The 25,502-nt window shown below is 59.5% G+C and overlaps 11 protein-coding genes across 11 annotated transcripts; 4 read left to right on the top strand and 7 right to left on the bottom strand.

Moving 5' to 3' along the window:
* Window positions 1-64: 64 nt before the first annotated feature.
* SCHCODRAFT_02683209 (Adaptor protein complex beta subunit) lies at window positions 65-3,077 on the bottom strand. Its single transcript, XM_003034909.2, has 10 exons — window positions 2,934-3,077; window positions 2,776-2,881; window positions 2,657-2,719; window positions 2,534-2,610; window positions 2,121-2,485; window positions 1,854-2,068; window positions 1,591-1,804; window positions 1,177-1,534; window positions 816-1,121; window positions 65-759 (listed from the first exon to the last, which is right to left on the bottom strand). Exons 1-10 carry the CDS (start codon window positions 2,982-2,984, stop codon window positions 235-237), a joined length of 2,280 nt encoding a protein of 759 aa, XP_003034955.1. The 5' UTR covers window positions 2,985-3,077; the 3' UTR covers window positions 65-234.
* Window positions 3,078-3,144: 67 nt separating this feature from the next.
* Window positions 3,145-4,562, top strand: SCHCODRAFT_02483173 (uncharacterized protein; the record flags this gene model as incomplete). Its single annotated transcript, XM_003035726.2, has 5 exons — window positions 3,145-3,479; window positions 3,534-3,633; window positions 3,689-3,717; window positions 3,773-3,926; window positions 3,981-4,562. 5 exons carry the CDS (start codon window positions 3,145-3,147, stop codon window positions 4,560-4,562), a joined length of 1,200 nt encoding a protein of 399 aa, XP_003035772.1.
* A 663-nt stretch (window positions 4,563-5,225) lies between these two features.
* SCHCODRAFT_01084300 (uncharacterized protein) lies at window positions 5,226-7,126 on the bottom strand (the record flags this gene model as incomplete). Its single annotated transcript, XM_003034908.2, has 3 exons — window positions 5,226-5,942; window positions 5,994-6,936; window positions 6,987-7,126. 3 exons carry the CDS (start codon window positions 7,124-7,126, stop codon window positions 5,226-5,228), a joined length of 1,800 nt encoding a protein of 599 aa, XP_003034954.1.
* An 805-nt stretch (window positions 7,127-7,931) lies between these two features.
* Window positions 7,932-9,325, bottom strand: SCHCODRAFT_02607637 (uncharacterized protein). Its single transcript, XM_003034907.2, has 3 exons — window positions 8,869-9,325; window positions 8,702-8,821; window positions 7,932-8,652 (listed from the first exon to the last, which is right to left on the bottom strand). Exons 1-3 carry the CDS (start codon window positions 9,299-9,301, stop codon window positions 8,183-8,185), a joined length of 1,023 nt encoding a protein of 340 aa, XP_003034953.1. The 5' UTR covers window positions 9,302-9,325; the 3' UTR covers window positions 7,932-8,182.
* A 204-nt stretch (window positions 9,326-9,529) lies between these two features.
* SCHCODRAFT_02607641 (FAD/NAD(P)-binding domain-containing protein) lies at window positions 9,530-11,411 on the top strand. Its single transcript, XM_003035725.2, has 4 exons — window positions 9,530-9,857; window positions 9,917-10,283; window positions 10,337-11,031; window positions 11,082-11,411. Exons 1-4 carry the CDS (start codon window positions 9,636-9,638, stop codon window positions 11,163-11,165), a joined length of 1,368 nt encoding a protein of 455 aa, XP_003035771.1. The 5' UTR covers window positions 9,530-9,635; the 3' UTR covers window positions 11,166-11,411.
* Window positions 11,412-11,476: 65 nt separating this feature from the next.
* On the bottom strand, window positions 11,477-13,023 carry SCHCODRAFT_02607644 (uncharacterized protein). Its single transcript, XM_003034906.2, has 5 exons — window positions 12,911-13,023; window positions 12,716-12,860; window positions 12,469-12,606; window positions 12,242-12,325; window positions 11,477-11,741 (listed from the first exon to the last, which is right to left on the bottom strand). Exons 1-5 carry the CDS (start codon window positions 12,923-12,925, stop codon window positions 11,668-11,670), a joined length of 456 nt encoding a protein of 151 aa, XP_003034952.2. The 5' UTR covers window positions 12,926-13,023; the 3' UTR covers window positions 11,477-11,667.
* Window positions 13,024-13,107: 84 nt separating this feature from the next.
* SCHCODRAFT_02607645 (uncharacterized protein) lies at window positions 13,108-15,242 on the top strand. Its single transcript, XM_050344265.1, has one exon. It carries the CDS (start codon window positions 13,125-13,127, stop codon window positions 14,877-14,879), a length of 1,755 nt encoding a protein of 584 aa, XP_050203039.1. The 5' UTR covers window positions 13,108-13,124; the 3' UTR covers window positions 14,880-15,242.
* A 1,027-nt stretch (window positions 15,243-16,269) lies between these two features.
* On the bottom strand, window positions 16,270-18,715 carry SCHCODRAFT_02481568 (uncharacterized protein; the record flags this gene model as incomplete). The annotated part of the gene is made up of 5 exons (XM_003034905.2): window positions 16,270-17,228; window positions 17,287-18,279; window positions 18,328-18,389; window positions 18,440-18,545; window positions 18,595-18,715. 5 exons carry the CDS (start codon window positions 18,713-18,715, stop codon window positions 16,270-16,272), a joined length of 2,241 nt encoding a protein of 746 aa, XP_003034951.1.
* A 3,135-nt stretch (window positions 18,716-21,850) lies between these two features.
* SCHCODRAFT_02034083 (uncharacterized protein) lies at window positions 21,851-22,714 on the bottom strand. Its single transcript, XM_050341573.1, has one exon. It carries the CDS (start codon window positions 22,389-22,391, stop codon window positions 21,948-21,950), a length of 444 nt encoding a protein of 147 aa, XP_050203040.1. The 5' UTR covers window positions 22,392-22,714; the 3' UTR covers window positions 21,851-21,947.
* Window positions 22,715-23,182: 468 nt separating this feature from the next.
* On the top strand, window positions 23,183-23,524 carry SCHCODRAFT_02661864 (uncharacterized protein; the record flags this gene model as incomplete). The annotated part of the gene is made up of 1 exon (XM_050346500.1): window positions 23,183-23,524. The coding sequence occupies one exon, from the start codon at window positions 23,183-23,185 to the stop codon at window positions 23,522-23,524; it is 342 nt and encodes a 113-aa protein (XP_050203041.1).
* Window positions 23,525-24,476: 952 nt separating this feature from the next.
* On the bottom strand, window positions 24,477-25,293 carry SCHCODRAFT_02034107 (uncharacterized protein). The gene has a single exon (XM_050341574.1). The coding sequence runs from the start codon at window positions 24,931-24,933 to the stop codon at window positions 24,523-24,525; it is 411 nt and encodes a 136-aa protein (XP_050203042.1). The 5' UTR covers window positions 24,934-25,293; the 3' UTR covers window positions 24,477-24,522.
* Between the last annotated feature and the right edge of the window lie 209 nt (window positions 25,294-25,502).

A 25,502-nucleotide genomic window follows, 5' to 3' on the forward strand; every position in this document is an offset into this window, starting at 1 on the left:
CGGCAGACCGGGCCGACGATTTGATTCCGTTACACTGACTGGCGGATTTCAGTCGCAGCGCAAGCGCATGGTGATGTCGTATGCACTGAACAAGACTTCAAGTCGAGGAAAGATTAGGGATCGAGATTATAACATATCATCGCCTAGCACTCATCCTTACTACATTTCCCGCCATCCTCCTCCTCCTCCTCCCTATCCTGCTCCTCCTCAGTCCTCCTACACCCTCCCCACACCCTAAATCAATAGATCATCTACCGTCTGCCCCCGCCCCGGCTGCCCAACCGGCCTCGGCTGGTCCACCATATACGTCCCGAACGCGCTGTCCAGGTTCGAGTACGGGTCGTTGTCGTTCACCGTCACCGCCGCCGCGGGTCTACCCGTATCTTCATCCTCATCGTCGTCATCTAGTTGCCCTCCCTGCGAGTCCATCGACGCGCGCGGCGTAGGTGGTGCGGGCTTGTTGGCGTTAGGAGAGAGCATGGTGGTCGATGGAAGGGTGTTGGAGGGAGAGAGCGTGTTGGAGGGCGACAAGGTGGACGATGGTGAGAGGGTCGATTGTGGCCCGCCGTCGGTAGGGTCGACGAGAGTGCCCTCCTGCGCGGCGGGCTGTGTCCCTGGCTCGATGGGGCCCGGACCGGCGACATTGACCATCGCGAGCGGGAGGGCTTTGCGCATGACGGGTACGAGCACGGCGCGGGAGTGCGGATTGAGCGCGGGGCTGTCGATGAGCTGCTTCCCGGCGGCGTTGCGGATGAAAGTCTGGGAAGGGGTGAATCAGTATCTTGTTCGTGTTTGTAAAGTGAGCATCGGCATACCTCAGGGTTCTTATGGTATATACTCCCCAATGTACCCGTATGCAAGAGCAGCTGGTCTAGCGCGCCCCGGTCCATGCGATCCGCATCCGTCGTGATGGGGGGCTTGTCGGCGAGGACGATCTCGCGCGCGACGGCGGGGTTGATGGCGAGCAGCCGCCAGTACATGAACCCGCGATCGCGCAAGTCCGGATTGTCAACCTCCTCCGTCGCCCACTTCAAGACCTTGTGCACGAGCTGCTTGGCCCCGTCCGACGTCGATTTATACACAAAGAGCTTGACGACCGCCGTCAACAGCGCGAGTTGGACCTGTGCAATTTAGTTAGCATCATCCACCCACTCCCAGCCAGTGAATTCAACCCACCTCCACACTTTCCTCCAAGAACGTATACGTCAAATCGTCCAACAGCTCATCCGCATTATCAATCAAATTCGCATACTGCCCCAATATCCACACCATCGCCGCCTTGCTCTCCGGCTCCTCCAGCAGATCCAGGTTCTCGCACAACTTGGGTATGATCCCCTCGTACTTGCCCGGGTAGCGCCGGAAGATGTCCTTGATGACGATGATCGCTTCTTGCACGACGTAGCTGACCTTGGCGTCGAGGAGCTCGAGGAGGGCGGCGATGCAGCTGTCTGCGGCGGCTTCGACTTTGATAGCGAGGCGACCGATGGAGCGGACGGCTTTGCGGGTGAAGTCGATGTCGACTTCGGAGGCATATCTGGGGGAAGGTGGTGGTGTGAGAGGGATATGTATGGGGTCAGGAGGGAGACGTACTCTTGAAGCTCGGCGAGCACCTCGCGCGCGTTCTCTTCTCGAGCCAGGCGGTACATGATCTCGAGTTTGGCGAGCTTGACGTACACGGGGTCGTTGTACTTGCAGAAGAAGACTTTGACGTCGTTCTTCAATACGGCTGGTCGTCGTTGGATGATGAGTAGGATATTCCGAAGGGCGACGTATTGTACTTCAGGTCCCGACGATAACAAGGCAACTGTGCAAAGTCAGCCTCAATCCCTAGAACCTAAGTGAGGAGAACAGACCGAGTGGCGGACCCATCTTCTTGCATATTTGCTCCATTAGTTTTCTGTTGTCCATGTAGTTCATGAGATAGAGTAGGATCTTGATGGTGGTGAGGACGACGGCGGAGTTGGCATGCGAGAGCTGGCTGATGATGCGTTCTGCGATATCTTCTGCGTCCGCATGTCGCTCGGGCACAAACCGGAGGAATGAGTCCAGGATGTAGACCTGCCCCCACCTGTGCTTCCTGTCAGCACCACACATACCCGATGCTAGCAACCTCCACTCACTCTGAGCACTCTGGCATCGCCGCCAACAACTTATGCACCGTCGCCAAATTAAGCTTGAAGATCACCCCATCCTGCCTGTCCCCAATCTCCGTTAGCGCGGCGACCGCGTTGGACACGACGGTCGCGTTCGGGTCGAGCATGAGGTCGCGCAGCATCTCGACAAAGCCGCCCTTCTCCGCCTTGCGCGGGTCACAGGCGTAGAGCTTCGCGACGCAGATGGCGGCCGTCTTGCGCACGTAGGGGTCGCGGTCTTTGAGGCAGTGGCGGAGGTTCTCGGTGAGGGCGTCGATCACGACAGGGAGGGGGATGTAGGACATGGTGCGGATGGCGAGAGCGCGGATGAGGGGGTTACGGTCATTGCAGTCCTGATACAGATGAGATGGAGTAGCAAGGATGTATATGGGATAGCTTGCCTGAAGGAAGTTCGGGATAACCAGATGGATTTGGTCTGGCTTTGACCGGCCATAGCTGACGAGGAAGAGGTAGACCACTACAGACTGTCAAAGATGGCTGAAGGCTGTCGCTATGTCACGCACTCTTCTTGATCTCCAGCAAAGGTGTCCCCAGACATTGCACGACGTCGGTGAAGAGCGGAGACACTCAAGGCATCTTAGCTTCTCTCAGCGTTCGAAGGGTGGAGGGGATGTATACCAACTGTCATTCCCCATCGTTATGTTCGCGACGATCTTCTTGAGCACCGTCCGCCGCTTCTGGAACTTCTTGTCCTTCGCCTCCGCGGCATGCAGCTCGGTGCGGAACTCCTGGACGACGATGAGCGCGATCGGGGGAGGGGATGCGCGAGGGGGCGCGCACCTCAATCTTTCCGCGCTGGAAGAACTTGGCATCCTGGCCAGGGGCCGCCATGGCAAATGCAGACGGGGAGGGAGGTCGGGGACGCGAACGGGGATGACCAACTCGAACGCCGGTCACGTCGCCACCTCGCGGGCATCCCGGCACGCGCGCCCGCCCAGGCGTAAATACACGCAAATACTCCTCCTCCTCGACTTCAGCTTCTTTCACGGCCATGAGCGCGGCTTTTCGACGCGAGCCGAACCCTCCGAAACCGGTGCTCTCCGTGCGGTCCCAGGTCGACAGGGACTTGCACCCCGCTGTCGACACTGCTCTGCGTGACCTGAAGAAATTCTCCCGTCGGCTGCACGCCACCTTCGACGCATTCTCCGAGGAGCTACAGGTCTTGGACCGTGTTTTCTACAAGGGGAAAAATCAGCATCGCTCAGCTCTCTTCTGGCGTCGAGTCGCAGACATACGCAAATTTAGCCAGCGCATAGCGGAATATAATGCGCCTCAAAATGTTGATTCCTGCCGCTGCTCCTTCTTTGGTCCTGATGTGCAGGCAAAGTCCGTAATCCTCGTTCTTGGTATCACTACATATGTCTGACTAGGACACGCCAGCTCGAAGGCTCTGAAAGGCGCCTGGTCCCACGTACCTGACAATAAGACTATGGCCTTCATTCTCGACCGGTTCGTTGCGGGGATCAATTTGTTGGACAAGGTATAGGGGATTCTTCCAACATATCATGCGTGCGCTGACTCGGCTACACTGGAAGGCTCACGAAAGACTGCTCAATGCATATCGGTAGGTTTAATCAACGCATAGCACCCTGTTTGTTCTGATCTAAACGAATCCACAGCGCCTTCATCCTCGAGATGCAGTCCGGCTTCTTCATACAGCTCATACTCACCCTCGCTGCTCTCGCCTCACGCCTCGATGTCCTTGTACAAGACCTGGCCGATGCGCTGCGCGGGTCGTGGGCGTCGATGTACAGGTTGTTTAGCGCCCTCAATGTAAGCCCAAATCTGATACTTTACTGTCATTATCTAAAGCTCGTTTTGGTGTAGCCATCCGAGGCGAAGAAGGTCCAGAAACCCCAGGCCGCTGGAGCGCTCGATAGCGACAAGCAGGATCTTCCTCCACATCCCCCTTCGTCCACACTCCCTGTCGTCGAGGAATTGCTAGGAGGCGGGGAGGATACTGGCGAGACGATCAAGCGTGTCGAGGCTAAGGTGCCCATCGAGCCGTCGACCGGGGGCTCTATGATCAACACGCCTCTGTTCGACACTGCGAAGGCCAATAGGCCAGACGAAGCGAAGCCCGCGTTCACAATTGTGGACGACGACGAGGACACGATCACCGTAGCCGACATCACCGCGATGCCCGGGCCTGCACGTAAGCCCTTCCTCGTTCCTCTCCCTTACAACCAGCTCACGACTCTTTTCCAATTAGAAATCATCGCCATACCGCCGACGGCCCCTCCAAGCAGAACCGCCCCAGCGACAGTGCATCCGTCCAAGCAACCGGGCGTCGCCGCGTCATCCACCAAGCAACCCAAGAAGCGCCCCGTCGAGGACGCGAAGGCGAAGGAGCAGGCACCCAAAAGGAAGAAAAAGAAGGACGCGATAGACGACATCTTCGGTTTCTGAGGGCTATTTGGCCATACGTAGCCAGGTCGTACCCTTGACCTCGCAATGTACAGGCTTCCTTTGCACCCTTCGACAGCAGTGACCAGCAGGAGAACAGAAGTCCTTTTGACGAAGTTCCCAGTTCACACTCGCACACAAACGTTTCTCGGGCCGCCAAGCCAATTTTATTGGATGACCGCAAGCAGCCAAGTTACACAGAAGTAAAAAGGGAGAAAAAAGTAAGCACAGCCGTGCGCAAGTGAGTACCACGGAATAAGTCAGGGATCTGCACAACAACGTCCGATGAGTCCGAAGAGTAATATGTCCATGGAAAAGGAGGTCAGGTCCGCTAGGGAGTACTGTAGTCCACTAGGCGGCAGTCCACGGAGGTAGTAGTAAACAAGGTCCTTCAAGAGTCCAATCTCAGTCCGATGTCGACGAAACACGGGTATACGACTCGTGCCGGCCTACAATAATGTGCGAGCGTCCAACGCGGGGCGAGAGGCAGCGGTAGGGGGCGGGTAGGGGAAAGTCCAAACGACAAGCGCGATGGCGTTGGTCTCGCGACTTGACAAGCGAAAGGGGGGTGTCCGAGGGCGTGAGCACGGCAGGTGAACATGAGGGGGCATGGAGCATCATTGACAGCGTCAAGTAGTGCGAATCCTAGAGAAGCGGAGCAAGCCTCTAGAGGAGGATGAACGCGCCGAAGGCGGCGGCTGCGACGGCGAGCATCCGCGGGGACGCGAGGTTCGACGCGCCGTTGTTGAGCGCCGACTCCGCGGAGGACGCGCCCGAAGCCGACGCACCAGCGGGCGCCGCCGACGACGCCGCCGAGCCGCCCGCCGCAAAGGTCGCCGAGGGGGCAGCCGCCGACGAGCTCGCCGCGCCGCTCACGACCGCGTCGAGGTTCTGCGGCCACATGAACGGCGTCTGGCCGCCCGCCGAAAGGTCGACCTTCCCGTCGTCGCTGAGCACCTCCTTGTTCATCGCGAGGAAGTTGCGCGTGTACATCAGGTTCTCCATCATGAGCGGCATCGACCAGTCGGGCATGCCCGCGAGGTCCATGTTGCCGCCCCAGGAGGTTGCGACGGCGGAGCGCACGGTCTGCTTGTCGGTGTACTTGGCGTACGCGGCGAGGTCGGGGTTCGAGGCGACCATGTTGGCCATCATGGAGTCCGCGGAGGTGTTCGAGCCGGAGAGCGAGGGCGGGTTGATGACACCGAACATGCCCTTCTGGCAGTGGTTGGGGACGGCGCAGTAGAAGAACGTCGGGTTGGTGTCGTTGACGATCTGATCGAAGGTGAAGGAGGCGTTCTGCATGCCGCTGGCGAAGGCGTCGGCGGTCTTGTTGCAGGGCGCGAGCGAGGAGGACTTGGTGACGGTGTGCGGGCCGGCCTTCCACTGCAACGGTGTCAGTACGGGTAGGGAAAAAAGAAATGCGAATCAACGAACCTCGAAGTGAATGGTGTCGCCGACGGACGCGTTCACGGCGAAGGGAACGTAGCGGAGGACACCCTGAGTAGGGGCAACGATGACGGTGTGCGTCGCGCCATTGCCGGAAGCGGCAGCGGCGGTGGAAGTCGCCGCCTCGGTCGCAGACGCCTGCCACGCGGACTCGGTGGTCGACGCCCACGACTCGCTCGACGACTGCCAGCCCTTCTCGGTCTGGTACGCCTGGGTCGTGTCGTGCGCCATGGTGGTCTCCCACGCATTCGCAGCTGAGGTGGTCTCCCAGGACTTGTCCGCCGAGGTGGTCTCCCATGACTGCTGCGACGAGCTCGACTCCCAGGACTTATCCGCAGAGGTGGTCTGCCACGACTCGGACGCGCTCGTCGTCTCGTGCGCCATCTCCGAGGACGTCGTGTGGTCCATCATCTTCGACTCGGTAGTGTGGTCCATCATCTTGGATTCGGTGGTGTGGTCCATCATCTTGGACTCCGTCGTGTGCTGCGCCATCTCGGAGGTCGTGGTCTGGTACGCCTGGGTGGTCTGATACTGGTACGCCGCGGACGACGTCTGGGACGCCATCGCCTGGGACTCGGTCGTCTGGTCCTTGCCCGAGTCGTGGCCCATGCCCATATCCTTCCCGGAGTCATGGCCCATGCCCATATCCTTTCCGGAATCATGGCCGCCAGACTGGTCCTTCCCGGAGTCGGAGCCCATGTCCTTGCTCGAGTCGTGGCCCATGCCGCCGGACTGGTCCTTGCCCATGTCGCCGGATTGGTCCTGACCCATGTTGCCGGACTGGTCCTGGTAAGACTTGTCCTTCCCCATGTCGCCGCTCATGTCCTTGCTGGAGCTGTCGTGGCCCATCTGGGCGTCCTTCGAGTCGCCGCCCATACCCATGTCGCCGCTGCCGAAGTTGAAACCGTCACCAAAGTCGCCGAAGGTGCGCCTAAGGAAGATCAGCAATCATTTAGGAAGATGTAAGCGAAGACTACTCACGACCCGAGCGGGGCAGCGGGCGCAGCAAAGCGCGCGAGCACCTGGCCGTCCCGGGTGATGGGGCGGGGGAGCGCGGTGGTCGAGTGCGCGAGGAGCGCGGCGAGGAGGACGAGCTTGGAAAGCATGGCAGAGTGCATCATCGTTGTAGGTAGATTAATCGGTTGAATAGAGCCGTAGGTGGTCGAGGATCCGTCGAGGGAAGGGGATGAGAAAGACTGAGAAAAGACTGGTGTTGTCGGAATGAAAGGCCCTGCCGGAGGTCAACGAACGTGCAGCTCTATCAAAGAGTGATCTGCGAGGAGGGGGTGGAGGTCAGCCATGGAAAGTACGATGGGGAGGCACACACGACGCACCCTGAAAGTAAGAGTTCCGTTAAGATACAACAAGCAACTAGCGCCGAGAATCGACTCGGGCGAAAGGTCGGCTGGCGAACGAAGAAAAAGGAGGGAGGGGAAGAAAAACGAAAGAAAGTCTGCCGGCGGCGGCCCTCGAGGAATGCGGGCGGGAAGAAGAAGGGATGAAGGAGCAGATGCGGCGCCGCTGCTTATAAGCGAGCCCGGCAGGGACATCAGACGGCTTGACTACGGCGTGGGGACCCATTGTTCGGGGGCGCCTGCCAGACAGCCAGCGACGGGGAGCTCGGGCGCGCCTTCGTGAACCGGAACAGTGGGTTGTTGCCGTTGTCATACGGGGGCCAATCACCGGCGATAGGGCTTCATAAGCCCCTACTTTCCTTTGTATTTTGGTCTGAAGAGCACTTTAGCGGGCTCATCGCAGGCGAGCACAGCGCAGAACAAGGCTTTCCATACTCAGAACAAGGGAGGAGGCAACTCGACTGCGCGAGCGACGACCTCGACCGTTCTCGGCAGCCGCCCATGTTCTCATGTTCAATTTACCGCCATCACATTCGATCACCACGACGATAAGCCGTCCGTCGCCTTCGTCCCCTGCGGTGCCTTGTCGCGAGAACTTCAACTTGTGATTCAGCAATGATTCAGCCTCGCGCGTACACAACAGCTACACATATTACCCGCACTACAACAAGGGACCCTCTACGTATCTACCATCGATAGTGAATTTTGTACATGCACACCCGGTTAGACTGTCAATAGAGATGGCCCGTTAGGTTGTCGAGATCAAGAGAATTGCCGTCGTGGTCGTCGTCATGAACGCCCTGCGTTCGTCGACGAGTTCATTTAGATGTGCTGAGGGCTTGGACGCAAAGGCAGGCCGCGCCGCATCGACATAGGCGCTCTCTGCGCAACACTGCGATCCGGGTACGCGAGCTGCTGCTTGACGGGAGCAGGCGGGGGCGACTCCACGCGCGGCGCCATCGCACCCCGACGCGCGTCGCGGATGGACCGCAGGCGCTCAGTAGCCCTCGTCGCCGGGGGCGCCTCTGGGCTACGTGCAGCCGAGGACGGCGAGGAGTAATCCGCGGCACCGGCAGCAAAGACACGGCGGCGGGGTGGCGCGGCTTGCGCAGGGACGGGCTTGCTTTCCGTGTGCGACTCAGTCTCGTCGCGGCTGTTGGTGCGCCGAGGCTTGCCACGCCGCTCGTGCTCTTCAAAGAGCCAGTCCGGCAGATCGGAGCGATCTTTGGCCTTCTGAAGGTGGTATGCCTTGAGCGCGCGCGTCAGGTGGGACTCTGAACCAGGAGGAGTCACTGAGATTGCGTTAGTACAATGTTGAGAAGAAGCGGGTGCTTCGCACACCTTCGCCTGACGCAGTGGCGACGCCACTCGCCCAAGCCATGCTGATGTTGACCGTAAGGGAGTTCGCAGCTCCCACGACGGTGTCCCAAAGGCGTTCCGAAGGGGGAGCCGTTGCGACTACTGTTGACGTTAGCCAAGACACGCGGCCTCACGACGAGGGGACTAACCTGGCTTCGGCGCATCGTTCTGGGCGAGGCGGCGATCCCTCAGCGACGCGCCACGCGCAGGTGGCTTGTACGATTGCTGTCCCGCGTCGTCCTCCAAGCTAGTACGCGACGACGTGTACCCTTTGCCACTGAAGGTCGAGGACGCCGCCGATGACGTCGAGTCCACCGACGTGCGCGAGGAGGGAGTGGTCGGGCGTCGCCACGCTGAGCGCGGTGCATGATCGGCGGGGATGGGTGGCGGAGGGGGTGGCGCACGCTCGTCCCGCGTAGGGCGCACATTCGCGATCGAGCGCTGACGCGCGAGGCGGGTAGACGGAACAGGTGGATAATCAGCCACCGGGGTTGGGCGGTGTTCGTATTCGCGCTCGGAGCGCCCGACCGAGCGGGCACGGGCGCGAGGGTTGCTTGGCAGACCAGCAGCGCGTGAAGCCATGAGCGTAGAAAAAGAGGGGGGGCGAAGAAACGAGCGTTGACCAGCCCAGCTGGCGCGGCGGAGAACGTGAAGATGATGGTGGCCGGAGAAGAGCACAATGGCAACGCGACGACAAAGACCGCCAGGCCCGGGCACCGGCCGGCACGATGCCCATAAAAGGGAAAAGCAACATATGGACATTGCCGGATCGGCGTGAGCGCGTTCGCGATCAAATACGCGCGAGCACGTCAGAATTCCTTCACAATTTCGGAATCCGTCGTTTTCGATCTTTCATAAACCGATGAGCTAGTATGTCGGAAATACTCCTTGTCTCCTCCCCTTGCCTCCTACCACCATGTTCGCTGCGGCACGCCCTGCACTCGCGTCCACCTCGCGCGCGGCCGTTCGCTTCGCCTCCTCGTCCTCGACCGACAAGTACAAGGTCGTGGTTGTCGGCGCAGGCAGCGGAGGATTGAGCGTCGCGAACCAGATCTACGACCGCTTCAAGGCAGCCGGAAAGCCCTTGAACGAGGGGGACATCGCGATCGTCGATGGCGCGGAATACCACTACTATCAGGTACGCCCCAATCTCAATCCCCTACACGCCGATCACACCCCTGACACACGTTCCCCTAGCCCGGATGGACTCTGGTCGGCGCTGGGTTGAAGAGGAAGCAGGACACGCGCAAGCCCCTCGCAAGCCTCATCCCTCGCCACCTCTCCCACATACCCGAGAACGTCCAGTCCTTCGCCCCCGAAAAGTCCTCCGTCACCACCTCCTCCGGCCGCACGCTCTCGTACGACACCCTCGTCGTCGCCACTGGCCTCCAGATCAACTGGGACGGCATCAACGGCTTGTCAGACGCCCTCGCTGATCCCAAGTCCGGCGTCTCCTCCATCTACTCTTACGACACCGCCGACAAGGTCTGGAGCGACATTGAGGCCTTCCGAGGTGGCAAGGCTGTATTCACGCAGCCCGCAGGCGTCGTGAAATGCGCCGGTGGTGAGTCCCTCCCACTTACCCACCACCCAACCCCCACCTCACCTCGCTCGCAGCGCCCCAAAAGATCATGTGGATGGCCTGGGACCGCTTCCGCAGGACGAACCGCCTCGACGGCGCGCAGATCGACTTTTACACGGGCATGCCGACGATGTTCTCCGTGCCAAAGTACTCGGAGCGGCTGAACGAGCTCCGCGTCCAGCGCGGCGTCGGCGGCCACTTTGGCCACAACCTCGTCTCCGTCGACGCCGCGAACCGGCGCGCGACGTTCAAGACCGCGGACAGCACGCTCGACGTCGACTACACCACGCTGCACGCCACGCCGCCCATGGGCCCGCCCGCCGTCATCAAGGGCTCCCCCCTCGCCGACGCTGCCGGCTGGGTCTCCGTCAACCAGGCCACCCTCCAACACACGAACCCCGCGTACAGCAACGTCTTTGCCATCGGCGACTGCTCCTCGCTGCCGACGTCGAAGACCGCCGCCGCCATCATCGCGCAGGCGCCCGTCCTCACTGAGAACCTCTTCTCGCTCGTCGACACGGGCAAGGTCGCCGGCGCCGCGTACGACGGGTATACGAGCTGCCCACTACTCACTGGGTATGGCGAGCTCCTGCTTGCGGAATTCAAGTACGGGCTCGAGCCGAAGGAGACGTTTGCGGGCGTGCCGGGCATCGGCGACCAGGCGACGCCGCGCCGGCTGTTCTACCACTTCAAGAAGGACCTCTTCCCGTATGCGTACTGGAAGTACATGGTGAGTGGTCAACATTCTTGTGGGATGCGGCGTTCCAATTCCTTCTGTAGGTCCGCGGCAAGTGGTATGGCACTACCGGCGTGTTCCGCCCGTCGTTCTCGAAGCAGAGCGCGACCCCCGCCCCCTCGGTCTGATCTCAATATAGAGGTCAGGATCCATGTATTCTACGACGCTATGTATAACGCAAAGCTCTTTATGGTTACGTAGACAATTACTCACCGTGTTTGCTTTTAGTCCGCTTACTGTAGAAGACGCTACACACTATAATTTATTCCTTCATGATCGAATGATTTCGACTCCGAATTTGGAGAACACTGTAGTCGCTTCGTCATGCAAACTCCTTTCTACAGCCGAGCGTGGAAACCGCACAGCAACAGCGTGTAAACCTCGATGCAGAAGTCTACTGCCGCAGATGTGCATTTTGTATCTTGGATGTCCGTCCACTGCGGGTGGTCGCCGGACGCAAGGTGCGAAGTGTTGTGGTGTGACAACGTCCTAGGAGTGGGACCAAATTCAACTGAGAAATCTGCACGAGTACGGCAGCGTATGCGGTCTTGAGAATGCGTTGGGGTGTTGGTGCCACAAACTCGTCTTCATTGCTGTCTCGCGGGTACGTTTGACTGCAAGGCAGGAGGACTAGTAATCTTTCAACGCGTTGATGTCGCGCTCGCTGTTCTCCAGATAGTCGTCGTACGAGTCGCGATAGGAGGCTGAAAAGGGGGTTAGGAAGGGCGCACGACGTCTAGCAAAGGCAGAGACAAGGGGAAGGTTGATAACAAGGACAAGAGGCCAGGAGGGAGTGGCGAAAGTCCGGCAGAGAGCGGAGCTTCTGCGGAGGCGAGAAAGATATATTCGGCGATGGTGGTAGGGTGCACGCTTCGGAGGCAGAAGGAGAGCGCATTCGGAATGCGAGACAAATTTGTCGTATGCGTAAAGTGATGTCAGGTCACGCAGGAGCGGTTTTACGGCACGTCGAGCGCGGAGAGACAAGGCGAGGTTGGAGAAATCTTCGAGTGGAATCACTCATGGGAGGGTAAAGGGTAGGGGAGAAGACCGGGCCCGAACGCAGGCAAGCAGAAACGAACTATGGGCCAATATTCAAGCGAAGGAAAGACGCGGAACAACGCCGCACGCGCACGAAGACGAAGGCCCCATACGAGTGAAGGTTGGGAAACTTGAAGAAGAACAGGCATTCCGAATGCTGACGTACCCGACCGATTTGCTCGCGCGCGAAGGCGGGCAACGACGGCGCGGTTATGTGTTACCGCGGCCATCTGGGCATGCTTTATGGTCCCTGTGAGAAGTGGTTAGGCTGCGTTGGTAAGAGGGGTAGAAAAAGTGAGAAAAAGTGAGAGGTCGGTCGGAAGGTGCAAGAGGACGGGACCGTAAATAGAAGTGATGATGTTGGGTGCGAGAAAGGTAGCGACTCTTACTCACCAGATACATGTACGACATGCGGGACGATACGTCGACCGTCGATTGCCGTGAGCAATGTCACAGCGCCCCATGCCGTATTGTGATATTCTCGACCGACTTTGAGTATACACATGTGTGTGGTGGGGGAGTAGTATTTCACTGGTTAGAGCAAGTTAGCAAGTAGGCAACTTCAAAAGGCATAGTGGATACGCGGAATGGCGAGCCAACACGTCCGCAATCGCACAGTACACAGAAATGGGCAACTCACCAGACAGGGAGACGCCTATGCCTCCCCACCCCGCGTCGCCAAAGTTATGTACCACGCTCTGCTTTACAGCAGCCCATATAGTCTTCTCTGATAATACCAGCGCGCCGTCGTCCACGGGCAGGAATTCTACAAGTAGCCAGCGGTTCTGCGCGGGGTTAGCGAGAAGGAACTTGCTCTGACGAAGAAGACACCAACCTTGATTCTGACCATCCTGAATACTTGTCCCTCGAAATTTCAGGACTGAAATCAGCGAGTAGAGCTGCCGCTACGCCGAATCGAGAACAAGGACATGAAGGGAGGTATCAACCCAGCGATCACGCCCACAACACATGGCACGCATCCATCATCACGATCGATACATTGACCACGCGATGTGCACGCAGCAGGCTCCTTGCGTCCGCCCCTCATCATGCCCGTATCTCAGTTCCTCCAGAACACCACCTTGAAGGCGATAATTTGCGAACACTGTGGCTCGGGAGTATCTTCCACCGTCCTCGACGCACCCATCGAAGCGGTGCGCTCCTGCGAGCTCCCTACCGAATGCGAGGCGGCCGAGTTGCAGAGCGGCTGCGCTGCAGACGAGCAGGGCATCGCCGCCTTCGATGTTGCTATCGCGCGAGCGCGGGCTATAGTAGATGATCTGCGAAAGCAGCGTCGCTTTTTGCGTAAGAGTTGGGGGCGCAAGCGTGCGCTACTTGCGTCCATTCGGCGCCTGCCGACGGAAATTCTTGCGCAGATAATCTCGCTAGCCATCATGCGCACATTCAGAAGACACCGCGATTCCACTGTCATAATCCGGCATCCTGTTCTCCAGGTCTGCCAGCGTTGGCGCAACCTCGCGATTCAGATGCCCGAGCTATGGACCGACTTTGTCGCCTACCCACACTGTACCTATGGCGGATGGACCAACGACATCAGCAACTGTCTGTCAAGGTCGAAAGACCTTCCCCTTCATCTGGAATTCTGCTATGGGCACTCGCCGTGGCATTCCTACTCTCCACCGCACGTCCGGCGGCGTTCTTCGTATTCGTGTGACACGATGCAGAAACGCGCAAAGAACGGTAATCTCGTTCAAATGCTGATAGACGCTTCTCCTCGATGGCGCAGCTTGTGCATCATGGATACTTTCATGCCAAACGAACTCTTTCTGGCCACGCCGCATCTTCCCCTTCTCCAGTCGCTCGTACTCAGTTACGATCCCGGAGAACTCGCGAATGCCGACACTCAGGCACCAATACCCTTGTTCTCAGACGCTCCCAGCCTTACCAGAGTTACGCTCCGGCTGCGGTCCTCATTCTTCACGCAACTTCAACTGCCGTGGGCCCGCCTGACACAGCTGGGACTGAAGCTATGGGGTTGCATCCCCTCGCAGACCACTATGCTCGACGTGTTGAATCAGTGCAAGGCACTCACTGCACTGCACTTCGCCATATCGAGCTTACAGCCCGATCATGACGAGAGGCTGCTCATTGAGTTACCGCACTTGCAGTCGCTTGAGCTCACCGACATGGGATTCCTACTCCTCCGCTTCCTGAAGGCCCCTCGGCTGCGGAAAATCGTTCATTTTGGCCCCAACGAGCGCGCGACTGCATATGGTTCTGCCGAGGAATACTTCCAGGACGCCACGCTACTTGTCGCATTCGCTACTCTGAACGGTGCAGTGGACGTTCCACTTGAATCACTATCGCTCGTAATATCCTATTGGGGATCCGGCGAAAGCGACTATGGAAACCTCTGGATAGATGGGCTTCGTCCGTACCCAGGCATCCGATATCTGTGCGTGTCGGATAGCCTTCACTTCCGCGACCCGGAGGCTCTGCGCGCGTTGCTTGTCGCTCTCACTCGCACGCCCGACCTCCTCCCCCACCTCGAGAGGCTCTCCCTACCTACTTTCATTGTCGGAAACCAGCAGGATTATGGGGATGAAGTGGAAACCGAGTTCGCGTCGGAGGAACTCATGGAGTTTATCGCCAGTCGAGGCGCTGCCCTGAAGGAATTGGAAGTGAAAGACGTGGAGTCGGACGGTTTGTTTGAGTGGGGTGAGCGGTATTCGGTTGACTTGCATACACGGGAATTTCGCTTGTCGCACGCGAACGAAGAGGATGCGGCAAGCTCCGATGAGGAGTATGATAGAGGGGTCAAAGGTGAGTGGGACGAAGTGTAGTAACGCCGTAAGTCTCGCTGTCCTTCCTGAGTGCGTTCAGTGACAATCTCATAGCATCTGTTCACCCATTACGCTACAGCTCTCGTGTGCGTCGGGCCGCCAAAACTCACCAGGGCTGAATGGTGGCTTTGTTGTACCTTATGTCGACAGAGCAGTAGGCCGCTGAATTTACTCAACGGATCAGTAAATTGTGACCACTGTCATACGTCTTTCGGCACGCGAGTGGGTGGGATTTAGGCTGCTATGACCGTCAGCGGTTTCCAAGCATGGGCGCGAGGCGGACAGGGCAAAAGCCCTCCTAGCTACATCCAAAACTAATTGTGGTACGATGAGTAACTCAATCAAACCGAGCGCGTACCAGCCCTAGCTTGACAGTCCGCGCGCGCCCTCAGGCTCCAACCGACTCATCGGGTGGCAAACCAATATAACCACTGTCAACCCCGCGTTTCTACCCAGCCAGCGCATGGCTGACCGCATGGACGCTCTATATCTACCAATATAACTTGGCAACGCGCACCCCGAACCGCGCGGGCTACGTCCTGCGCCACAATCTCTTCCCCGACCGGGTTTGGTCGCCCACCGTTAATCTTACGCTGACCGAGTTCCCAAAGATACAGAACGCCCGAGTCGGCAGGTCGGCCGCATAGGCATCTCGGAATTCGGCTGCAGCGCAGCCAGAGCGCAGTCTGAGTCATGAGCAGGCAAACCTCGGCGACGTCAGCCAAAGGGACGCCGACGCTCGTGCGCGCTAACGACGCCCATTCGCTTAGACGGCCACTGCCTCCCCCACAGCCGTTCGTGCCGCCCAAATTCTCGTCAAGAGACTCGCAAGACCTATACGCAGCTCAAGACCAGGCTCGCAACGCTAGGAAAAATCATGATGCTCGAATTCATTGGGTATTTCCAGACGCGATACACAAATACAAGGGAGATAGAGACGAGGAAACAGAGATGATAAGACAGAAAACACAGCCATCCAGGGAGTGTAGTGAAGTCGTATGTAGTCGTGATGCCTGCCGCGCGCCCTTCAGTACAACAAGATACGCACATGGGGGCAAAGGCGGTGGGGTAGAGCGTACAAGGATAAGAGCAGTGGATGGAATGATGGATCGGTGGGACAAGACGTTACGCTGATAGAGGCAGGCGGGCGGGATAGCGCGATGCAGGAGACGGAGAATAAGTGACGGGATATAATGTAGGAGTCAAGTCGTATATGTTGCGAGTAAATGAGTACTGATACAAGAGGCATTAGTCGTCGTCCGTCAGAGGTGTCCTTGAAAAGGATGGTGCGCGATGGATGGGGTGGGTGCGTGGGATGGTGGACAGCGGGGGATAGCAGTGCGAATGTCTATGGGGAGAACAAAGCGAGGCCAGGAGCAGCAGAACCAGGCTACGCGCCGAGCGCGTGCATCAGCGAGTTGCCCTCGAACTCCGACTTGACTCGGCGCAGGTCGAAGTGTGCCGGCTGCCTGCGGAGGGAGCCCGACTGGTGTGGCGACGCGTTCGACTGATGCGGCGACCCCATCGTCTGACTCGGCGACGCCGTCAACTGCGACGGCGACACCGTCAGCGGCTGCTGCTCCGGCGATGGGTACTGCGAGCTGTGTTGCTGCTGCTGGCTCTGCTGCTGCTGTTGCGCCTGCTGTTGCCGCATCTGCGATTGGCGCCCCGCCAGCTGATAGCCCCCCAGCTCGGCTGTAATCGATGCGCCCGACGGCGCCTTGGAGCCGACCTGGTAAACCACCATCAGCACGGGCCGCCGGTCCACGTAGATGTCCTGCGTAATCGTGTCCCCGCGCCGCAAATCGAGCCCCGCGAACGCCAGCGCGTCCGCGTGCACGACGCCCCGCTCGACGCCGCGCACGGTGAGCGCGGTGCTGCCGTCGTGGATGAGCTTTGGTTTGCCCGAACCACCCTCCGGCCGGTACACCTTCGTGAGGTAAGTGCCCCCGCTCGTCCAGAGCCCGTCGATCGTGAGCGCGGCCTGGAAGGCGTGCAGCAGCGCCACGTCCTCCACGTTCACCTGCACCTTGATGCACAGTGGCGTGCCGGGCAGGAGCGCGGTGGGTGCGAGCTGTGCGTGCAGCTCGCCCGCCGGCACGTGCAGCGCCTGCATGCCTGGAGCTGTGACGACAAATGAGGACACGAGGGGATAGGCCGCAGGTGGGGAGGCGGGCTGGGCGGCGGCACGAGGCTGATGCTGGGCGGAGGCGGCGGCATGAGGCTGGTGCTGGGCAGAGGGCGCAGACGCGGCGGGCGGATGAGGCTGTTGCGCGTAAGGCGAGCCGGTTTGCGACGGCGCGCGTCGCGGCTGGGACGGTTGTGCGTAATATGCGTGGGTGGATGGACCTACACAACTTGTCAACACCGGGAATACAAAAGGGGGAACACAATAGAGAAAACTTACCTTGGTTTTTATAGATATCGCCCGAATATGACGGAGCGAGCATCGGTGCGGGAAGGCCGCTGGGTAGCAGCACACCTCCCCCGTTCGGGGCGGAGGGCTCCATGTTGTACATCCCAAGAGCGCCGTATGTGGCGGAGGGATTGGCGCCGGGCGCTTCGTTGTAGGCGCCAAACGACTGGTAGTGGGCGTCGGACGATGTCGACGACATCAAGCTGTACCGCTGATAGTCGGACATGTTGCCGCTGAACCGCGCAGAGGACATTGAGGAGTCGCTGAGGTCGCTGACCAGCGAGGGCTGAGGCGAGAACTGCGACGAGGCATAGTTGTTGGGCGACGAGTACAGCCCGTTGTGCGAGTAGTCGATCGGGTGCCGCGAGGAGTAGGCGTCGCCGGGTTGGGATGGATACTTGAACTCGTACGAACACGTGCTGAGGCCCAAATCCGGTAGCCCCGTAGCAGCACCGCCTTCAATCGTGTTCATCGGAAGAACCGATAGACCGCCGTCCGCAGCGGGTAGGCCAGTGAACACATGGACGTTGTCGTACATGGAAACGTGTTCAGAGTCGTACACGGAGGCCGGGCCGCCCGTGTCCATGGCCAGGTCCTCCTCGACTTTAATGGGAGGGGAGCGCGATGCGCCACCGATAGGGGAGCCGTAGGGGGATTGCTGCTCGCGTTTCACGCTGCCCGGGCTGCCGATAGTCGATGGACTGCCCATGTCGTGGGCGCTGCCGGGGCTGTACCCCGACGGGCTATGTGGGAGGCCGCTGAGCGCCCCCGGGCTGCCCGAGTTCGCGGGGCTGCCGAAGGAACCCATGGCGGTGGGTATCGACATCGGCTGGCGGCTAGGGCTACCTACTCGGTGAAGCGACGAGCTGCGGCGGCCTCTAGAAGGGGAGATGCTTGATACGCGATGGCCTTCGCGATGGATGTGGTGGGGATGGGCCGCGGGCTGGATGTCATCGTCCGCGCCACCGGCGACGAGGTAGAACTCTAAAGTATGGTCAGCGGGATGGGAGGGAACAAGCCAGCGAGACATACGAGGTTCGCCCTTCCACATATTGCGGAGGACTTGGATGTGGGAAGCCACTTGCTTCTTCGTCCTGCGAAGCGCGATCAATAAGGCATGTAGCATAGGAAGGCGGGCACGTACCGTTCGATGCCATGGGCGCGGAGGTGGTCGACGAGGAACTGGTTCCTCCAGCGGCTGCGACCGCGCGAGTAGGTAGCGTAGTTAGACTTCAAGTATGCCTCGAGGCCTGGGATGACGCGTCAGAAGCGCCGATCGGAGCAGCGGGGGAGACGCACCAGTCACAAATATACGCTCGACGGCCTCGGGCCAGACCTCGCCGCCGGATCCATCCTTGAGGAGCTTACGGTGCTTGCGCTGGGGCGTGAGGGTCGTCAACATCGTGGCGGAGGGTGTCATGATGGGTGTTGTTGGAATGGGATGGGATGGGATGCGCGGGTGCGCGTCGCGTAGTGCTGGGGCTGCGCCGCGGTGGCGGGCGATCGAGGGTGGGTCAGATGGGGGAGCGCAGCGGGCTCGGTCGCGGCGGTCTCGGCGTTGTCGTCAGCAGCGAGGGCGTTGGCGGCGGCGGCAACGGCGGGCGGGGCGGGCGGGGGGTAAACGGGGATCGCATTTGTGAGCTGGGCGTTGTTTATATATTGGGCGGCAAGAGCAGAGACGGACCGAGGATCAGATCTGTGGGCCCTCGTAGTCCGTTTGGCAATTCGTCAACATCTGTCCGAAAGGGGAAGAACCAGCCCGGACCATGAGCCGACTCGCCCGGCCAGCTCGGCTCGTGCCTGGTCCGACCCAGTCACGGGCCCGTTTGCCCTTTTGTGATCCCCCTGCCGCGCGTGCCGGCCGCTGCGCCGTGCTCCCGGCGCATCTTGCCTGCTTCGGGCACGCTTTCCTTCAGCCTTCCTTTCCTGTCATCCCCGTACTCCCCCGGCAGACGCTGCCACTGCCCGCCACGAATCCCGCCGCGGTCGGCAGCGGACAGCCCGACGCCCCCGCCCTGCGCCAGTCATACGCCCTGCACCACCCCTACGCGCACAGCGCACCGCCTCAGCGCCTGTCCTCATCCGACAAATATCGCGTTCCCCCCAACAGTACGGTTCTTCCGCGGCACCTTTCTACTGCTCGTACCTACCTTAGCGTCATGGCCCGACCCAGCTGCTGGGTCCTATGCACGGGACTAAATCACGGACAATAGACTCGACACAAACAGTAGTCGTTGTTCTCCACCTTCCCTCTTGTGTATGCTCGTACTCCCGCCCACACAAGCGCCAGGTTCTGCTTTTGTTCTGGTTGTAGTAGGACCTGCTCCGGAGTCGCGGAACACAGCCCCCGCCGACGCTTCGTCGTCCTCTTTTTTTCGAACCTTCTGATTGTTCTCGAGCCTCGACGTGACGATCCCTCCTGCTCGCGTCTACACGCCCTCGCAGTGGAGCTGGACGCAGGACGGTCTGTCGCTCGGCCGTGCCTGGCCGCGGTGAAGCGGCTGCGCTGGTCGTCCTTCACGACGCGCACCACCGCACCACGCATGCCTACCGCGCAACCGGCGCCTCGCCTTCGCTTCCAAGCCCTCTGCTCGGCGGAAAGCACTGCGCGCCGCCCTCGCCACACACACGTGCTGCCCACCCGCCCCAAAGAAATGAAATAGCGCGAGCGGGAGCAACCGTCCCCAAGCTGAGCTGATACAGGATCTGGACTCGTCACTGCGGCCCCGGAGCGCCATGCACGGGTTGCGCTTTCTCCGAGGCCATTATTATGACCAGACTGCGATGAGGCTGTCAGCACAGACAAAGCACTGCCGGAAAGCGTGTTATGACCTGATCAGCACAACGCGAAGACAGCGTAATGATATTGCCTTGTTGACCGCCAAGCAGTCGCCCCAAATCCGGCGGACGACTCTCTCTTGCGCCCCTTCACCGCCGACAAGCAACCTGACCACCTTTGGACAAAACTGCATATCACCCGACCTACTCCGGATGCCGCCTCTCTACCTACGATGCCGCCTCCTTCCGCCGGCGTCCCTTCTACCGCGATGCTTGCCTCTCCTCCCTCGACGCCACACTGCGCCCCAAATTACCTGGCTCCTAAAGCAAGACAACGGAATCAAAACTCATCCCACGAGGGGAAGAAGCCCAGGCCCGCACTATGACGGAAGCAACTCGTCGCGGACACGATTTCGTGGTGCGGCGCGCCTGGATTGCGCGGGGGAGAGAGACAGACGCTGGGCCGTGGCTTGCTTGGGGCAAGCAGAGACAGGTGCGGGCTCAGCGTGGATAGTTTGTGCTGACGAGCCGACGGTTCGCGCTGAGCGGGACCAGGCGCGTGCTGAGCGTAGACAATGTGTGTTCACCGCCTGACCAATCGACTGGCTTCGGAGGCGGGGCCATGTTGATTTACGCAGTTTAGATTAGGAAGAGGCGACTTGTCTCTCCTCGTCTGCGAGAGCGGGTCTCTTCGCATTTGTAGAGCGCGCACTCCGAGGTGGCGTGGATGGCGGAAGGCGTCAACGCAAGGTGAGAGGGGCACGTCCAGATCCTGCGCTCGCAGCGAGTCGCCTCCTCGAACGACGCGAACCGCTTCTGCCATGCGACACTCGCCTCTGAATCGACGCTCGTCTCCTCATTTCGGCACTTCTGATTTTCCCATCCTGTCGAGCTGAATCGTCGTCTACTCCAACTAGCGTTTTTCCATGACGTGCCCAATATGCACACCGTCACGACGCCGCGCAGAATTTCCCATTCGCGGTCGCTCGCACCACGGTACGCCCTCGGTCACGGTCAGCCCTTACCAATCACGTCAAGTCCTCATATCACGGTACGCCTTCAATCACGTCAAGCCCTCTAATCACCATCCGCGGACGCTTTTTGTTCCTTCCCTCCACGCCGATATCCCTATACTTGTGCACTCTTCATTGTTTCCCCTTCGATGCGGGCTCCCTTTCCGTCCAGCGCGCCTTCCGCCCACCGCGCTTTCCTCCTAATCCTCTTGATCATTCCTCCTCATCCTCTTCATATCTCCTCCTAGCTGTCTACGTATTTTCTCCCGGCTCTCTTTTTATATCTTCGCCCTGCTCTCTACATACTGTACGATTGGCCAATAGTCCCGCTCTGACGGCCAATACATCCCAAGGATGTTCAGTACATCCATAGGATGGTCAATACATCCCAAGGATGGCAAGATACCCCCGCGCTCACGGCCAACACCCCAGATGCGTCGGCGGGTGCTGAGCGCCACCACTCCTCTCCTTCCGGATCGGAAGAGCGGTGAGCGCAAGTTCGCACTGGGTGGGGTTTTCCATCGCACGGGATAGGGCTTGAGCCGCATGTCGCAGGGCTTGTGTCGCCGGTGCAGACCCTGTTCTGTCGAGCGTTGTCTGCGTATGTACAGCTTTTTTGGTGGCTTCACCGTTCCCTGAGCGTCTTTACCCTCTTCGCCTGTCTTCATAGCGACAGAGGGCCCTCACTCCGACCCTCCACACACCTCGAAACCTTCGCGGACGCAACCGCAGCCCGTGGCGCGCGCTAATAGGCCTTCTTTCTCCCTATACAGTCGCTCTTCTCCTTCCCTATACGGTCCCTTCACCCTCCTCGTATGCTATAGCATCCGCTCAGCTCATTCAGTTGCCGTCCACTCCTGCTCAATTCTCACTCGTTCTTTTCGATCCGGCCCTCCTCATTCGACCATACCAAACTCTATTCGACCACTCCAGTGTGCGGCGGAACATCACTTGAATAGAGGAAGACATACACCCGGGAAGCGCCGCCGGAGTCCCGTCCCGAAAGTACAATCCGAATGCGAACACGGAGGTGCGAAGAGACCGAGCTTGATGAATAGAGGCTGATGCTGGTGAATAGAGGCGGTGGTTTGGTATATGATGGTCGAACAGGGTGCACCGAAGTCGTATCGAAGGCATGCTCCGGCCTCCCATTGAAGATGCGACCCGAGTGGCACAGACCGTATGCTGCAGAAGGATTCTCGCTCCCGAAACTGCGCACTTGTGCGCCCACGCAGGATTCGCGCCACACGCGCTAGGTCGCAAGGAGCTTCGGCGAGAAGCAGCGCGGAAAAGGCAGGTCTGCATACGCGTCCCGTTCGGGCGGGCTCTGCGGAGGTGCTACGCGGGTTCTAAGTGGGCCGACGCGTGCTGGTTCTCTGTCAGGATTTGGTCAGGATATGGGCCGCGCCTACGTCAGAGGCGCGCGCAGGCGCTACCGCCGCTACACCACACGTTTTCGGCGTAGGACGATAATACAATTGCAGGCAGGATTCCCTCTGGGAGGCGAGCTGATGCGCGTCCTTCCTCGGCGGCTCACCTTGCCCTCATCACGTACCGTCCCTTCTCGGCGGGATTTGGGGCAAGCATCAGCCAAGGTGTAGACGCGTGCCTGTCTTCCCGGGCTATTGTCCTGCGTGAGTGGGTGCTAGGCGCCCTCATACTGGGCGCCCTCGATAGGACTGTATGGCGCCCTCTAGCAATAGAACTCACGTCTAGAAGGAGGGCTCCGGCCTCGAGAAGGGAGGTGTGTCCCCAGATCTACTGCTTGCGCGGGAACGAGGGTCCGAAGGGCGAGCTTCGGGTGTGTGCGCGCCGAGGGTTTGGACGTGGGACGAGTATGCCCACTTCTGGTGTTCGCCATCTCCCGAGTTACTTCGTGTTGTATATTGGATGCTGATTGGCTTCGGATGTTGTACTTTCCTTCCCAGATGAGGCCTTCACACCCTTGGGACGAGTCCGCGGAATCCGGGGTACTAAACGCCAGGGGAACACGGGATTCGAGGCTTGTCAAGCATCTGACTTGGCTTTGACGGAGGCTGACTCGACCAAGCTGCTAGCAAGAGCCCTATACGAGATAGAAATATTACAAACTCCCCATGAAGGTCCTCCGGCTTGAAACCGACGGCGGCAAATCACCAGTTGAAGAGTTGAAGTTGATTTTGATTCCGCCTCGGGTGTTGCCGCAGATTCTCACGCCTCGACCACGTTTCCCAACATCAACGGCCGATCTGCCACCCGGCTCTCCTCCTGCCTGCAGATCCACTCTGCTCGACTATTCCGGCTCGGTTCGCGCGGACGAAAAACTTCGGGTTGTACGTGTACGATGGTATCTTGTGCTCCTCCGCACAGCATTCGGCGACAGACACACATGGGCGCATCCTCTCCAGGCCGACCCTCCGCCCAGATTGCCCAAATCCGCGACTGAGGAGACGCTATAACGTACGCTCTGCTTTCCGCCTGATTTTGTGGACTCTCGACTGTCGGTGCGGTCGGGATTCCGCTGTCGGATCTCGCCCAGGGCTGTGCGTCGCCTGGTGCGACAGCCCCATGACGCCCTTCAGCGTCTTGCGCCTCTACCCGTAGACGCCGAACTGAAGTCATCTCCCTCTCGCGCTTCGGACTACGCGCCCCGACGCGGCCTACTTCTCGAGACTAGCACCTTCAGCAGCTCTATACGCGCAGTAGGAAGCCACCCTGACTCGGCGCGAGGCACTTGCACGGTTCCCTTTAGGAAGGCTCAATATCGGCCGCATCGCACGTTCTTCACTCGTAGCCGCGAGGTTCTGCCCACATGACAGATTGTGCATCGATGCAGCAGATAGATGGATGCACCTGTACACTACCGACGCGACGGCCGGTAATAATGCCAGTAAGTAGACGTTTAATGAAAGGGGCAGGTGCACCGTATCGATAGCGCAACATTTGCTCCACAACTCCCTCCCACACCGCCCGCTCTGCCCTAAGGGAGAGGAGGAAGCCTGAGCGGCGGAGTCGCATAGCAATCCACCTGTACTTCTCGTTCATAACGGCTCCGCCACCTTCTTGAACATGCATGCGAGCGTGGTTTCCAGATGCGTTCATCGCACGCGGACGGGGTCAACCTCTGAACTTTATCAGGCCCGCACTCCCCGCGCATCCTTCTATGGCGCAACTCTTGGGACATACATGCGCAAGGCGGTATGTCATTAGCGAAGTACTGGACACTCGCTGGAAGGAACGCTAATCTGCCCGTCATACATGCCTCATTCGCATCTGGGCCAGCTCGCCATCATACACGAGGACCCCAGGAGGGTTCAGGACATGTTCAGGAGGAGTATCAGGCGCCCCATACCGCCTCGCGGTGATGGTCTCTACAGCGAGGCGTCGAGACGCTGGAGACGTAGGCGCGCGGCCGGAAGCACTTTTACCTCTGATTGTCCGCGGGACCTTTGCGGAACTACAGCGCAATGCGGGCCATCTTTCCTCGCCACCCGTACCTCCCCGAGCCCTCTACTATCCTGCCCCATCTCCGTCGCTTGGGACAGCGCATCGATTCATTTCCGACGCGCCGCGGCTCCTCGCCTGATAGCGCGCCGTCCACCTGCCTAGCTCCCCACGCAGGCCCGCCGCGCGGCATCTCCCCCTCCCCAGCGAGCCGCACCCAGCACCCTCGGGCGCAGTTGTTGCAGGGGCGGCGCGAGGGAAGTGCGCGCCACTGCCAATCGGCGCCGATTAGGGCGCCTGCGCAGCGAGATACGGGGTGCGCCTGCCCTCTTCGCGCGAGATCCAGGGCGCTTTCGCCTCTTTCGTACTCAAGGGCCTGCTGACCCATGCGGGCAGGCGTGACCCAGCGACTTATCGGCGACATTCAGCTGGCTATCGGCGTATCAGATGATGGGTCACCTTGGCCATTCTTGGTGCGGCACATCTAGACCCGCCCGCTGACCTGCTTATCCACCCGGAGGAGCCGTGTCGCCGGAAGAAGACTACAATAGAAGGCGTCAGCTTGTGCTGAATGTGGGCGTATGCGCGCCCGCTGTCCTGGGGCATGCTGTCCATGTCCGCTTTCAACAGCTGTCTTTCCCATGAACCGCCTGATGAACCAGCCGTCGAGTAGTTCGCCCATAACGCCATGAGAAAACACGGCGCTACTGCTCTACACGAAGTTGAACGCCGTCTAATTCTTCCATCTGGTGGGTCCCCGCATCCTTACATTCATTCCACAACACACGGCGCACACAATCGACAAGACAATCATCGCATCGTCTAGATCACCCAGGCGGTAGTACGGACGTAACACAGAATCGATATAGGGATCTACTTGTACAATAAGTCAACAGCAGATCTCGAAAGCAACACAAAGCTCATACCGGTCATGATATATACATGGACGCGACGGATAGTAGCGTATAGAAAACGTAGCCGACAGAACATACA

This window comes from Schizophyllum commune (assembly GCF_000143185.2).
Source record: "Schizophyllum commune H4-8 unplaced genomic scaffold SCHCOscaffold_1, whole genome shotgun sequence".
Classification (NCBI taxonomy): Eukaryota; Fungi; Basidiomycota; class Agaricomycetes; order Agaricales; family Schizophyllaceae; genus Schizophyllum; species Schizophyllum commune.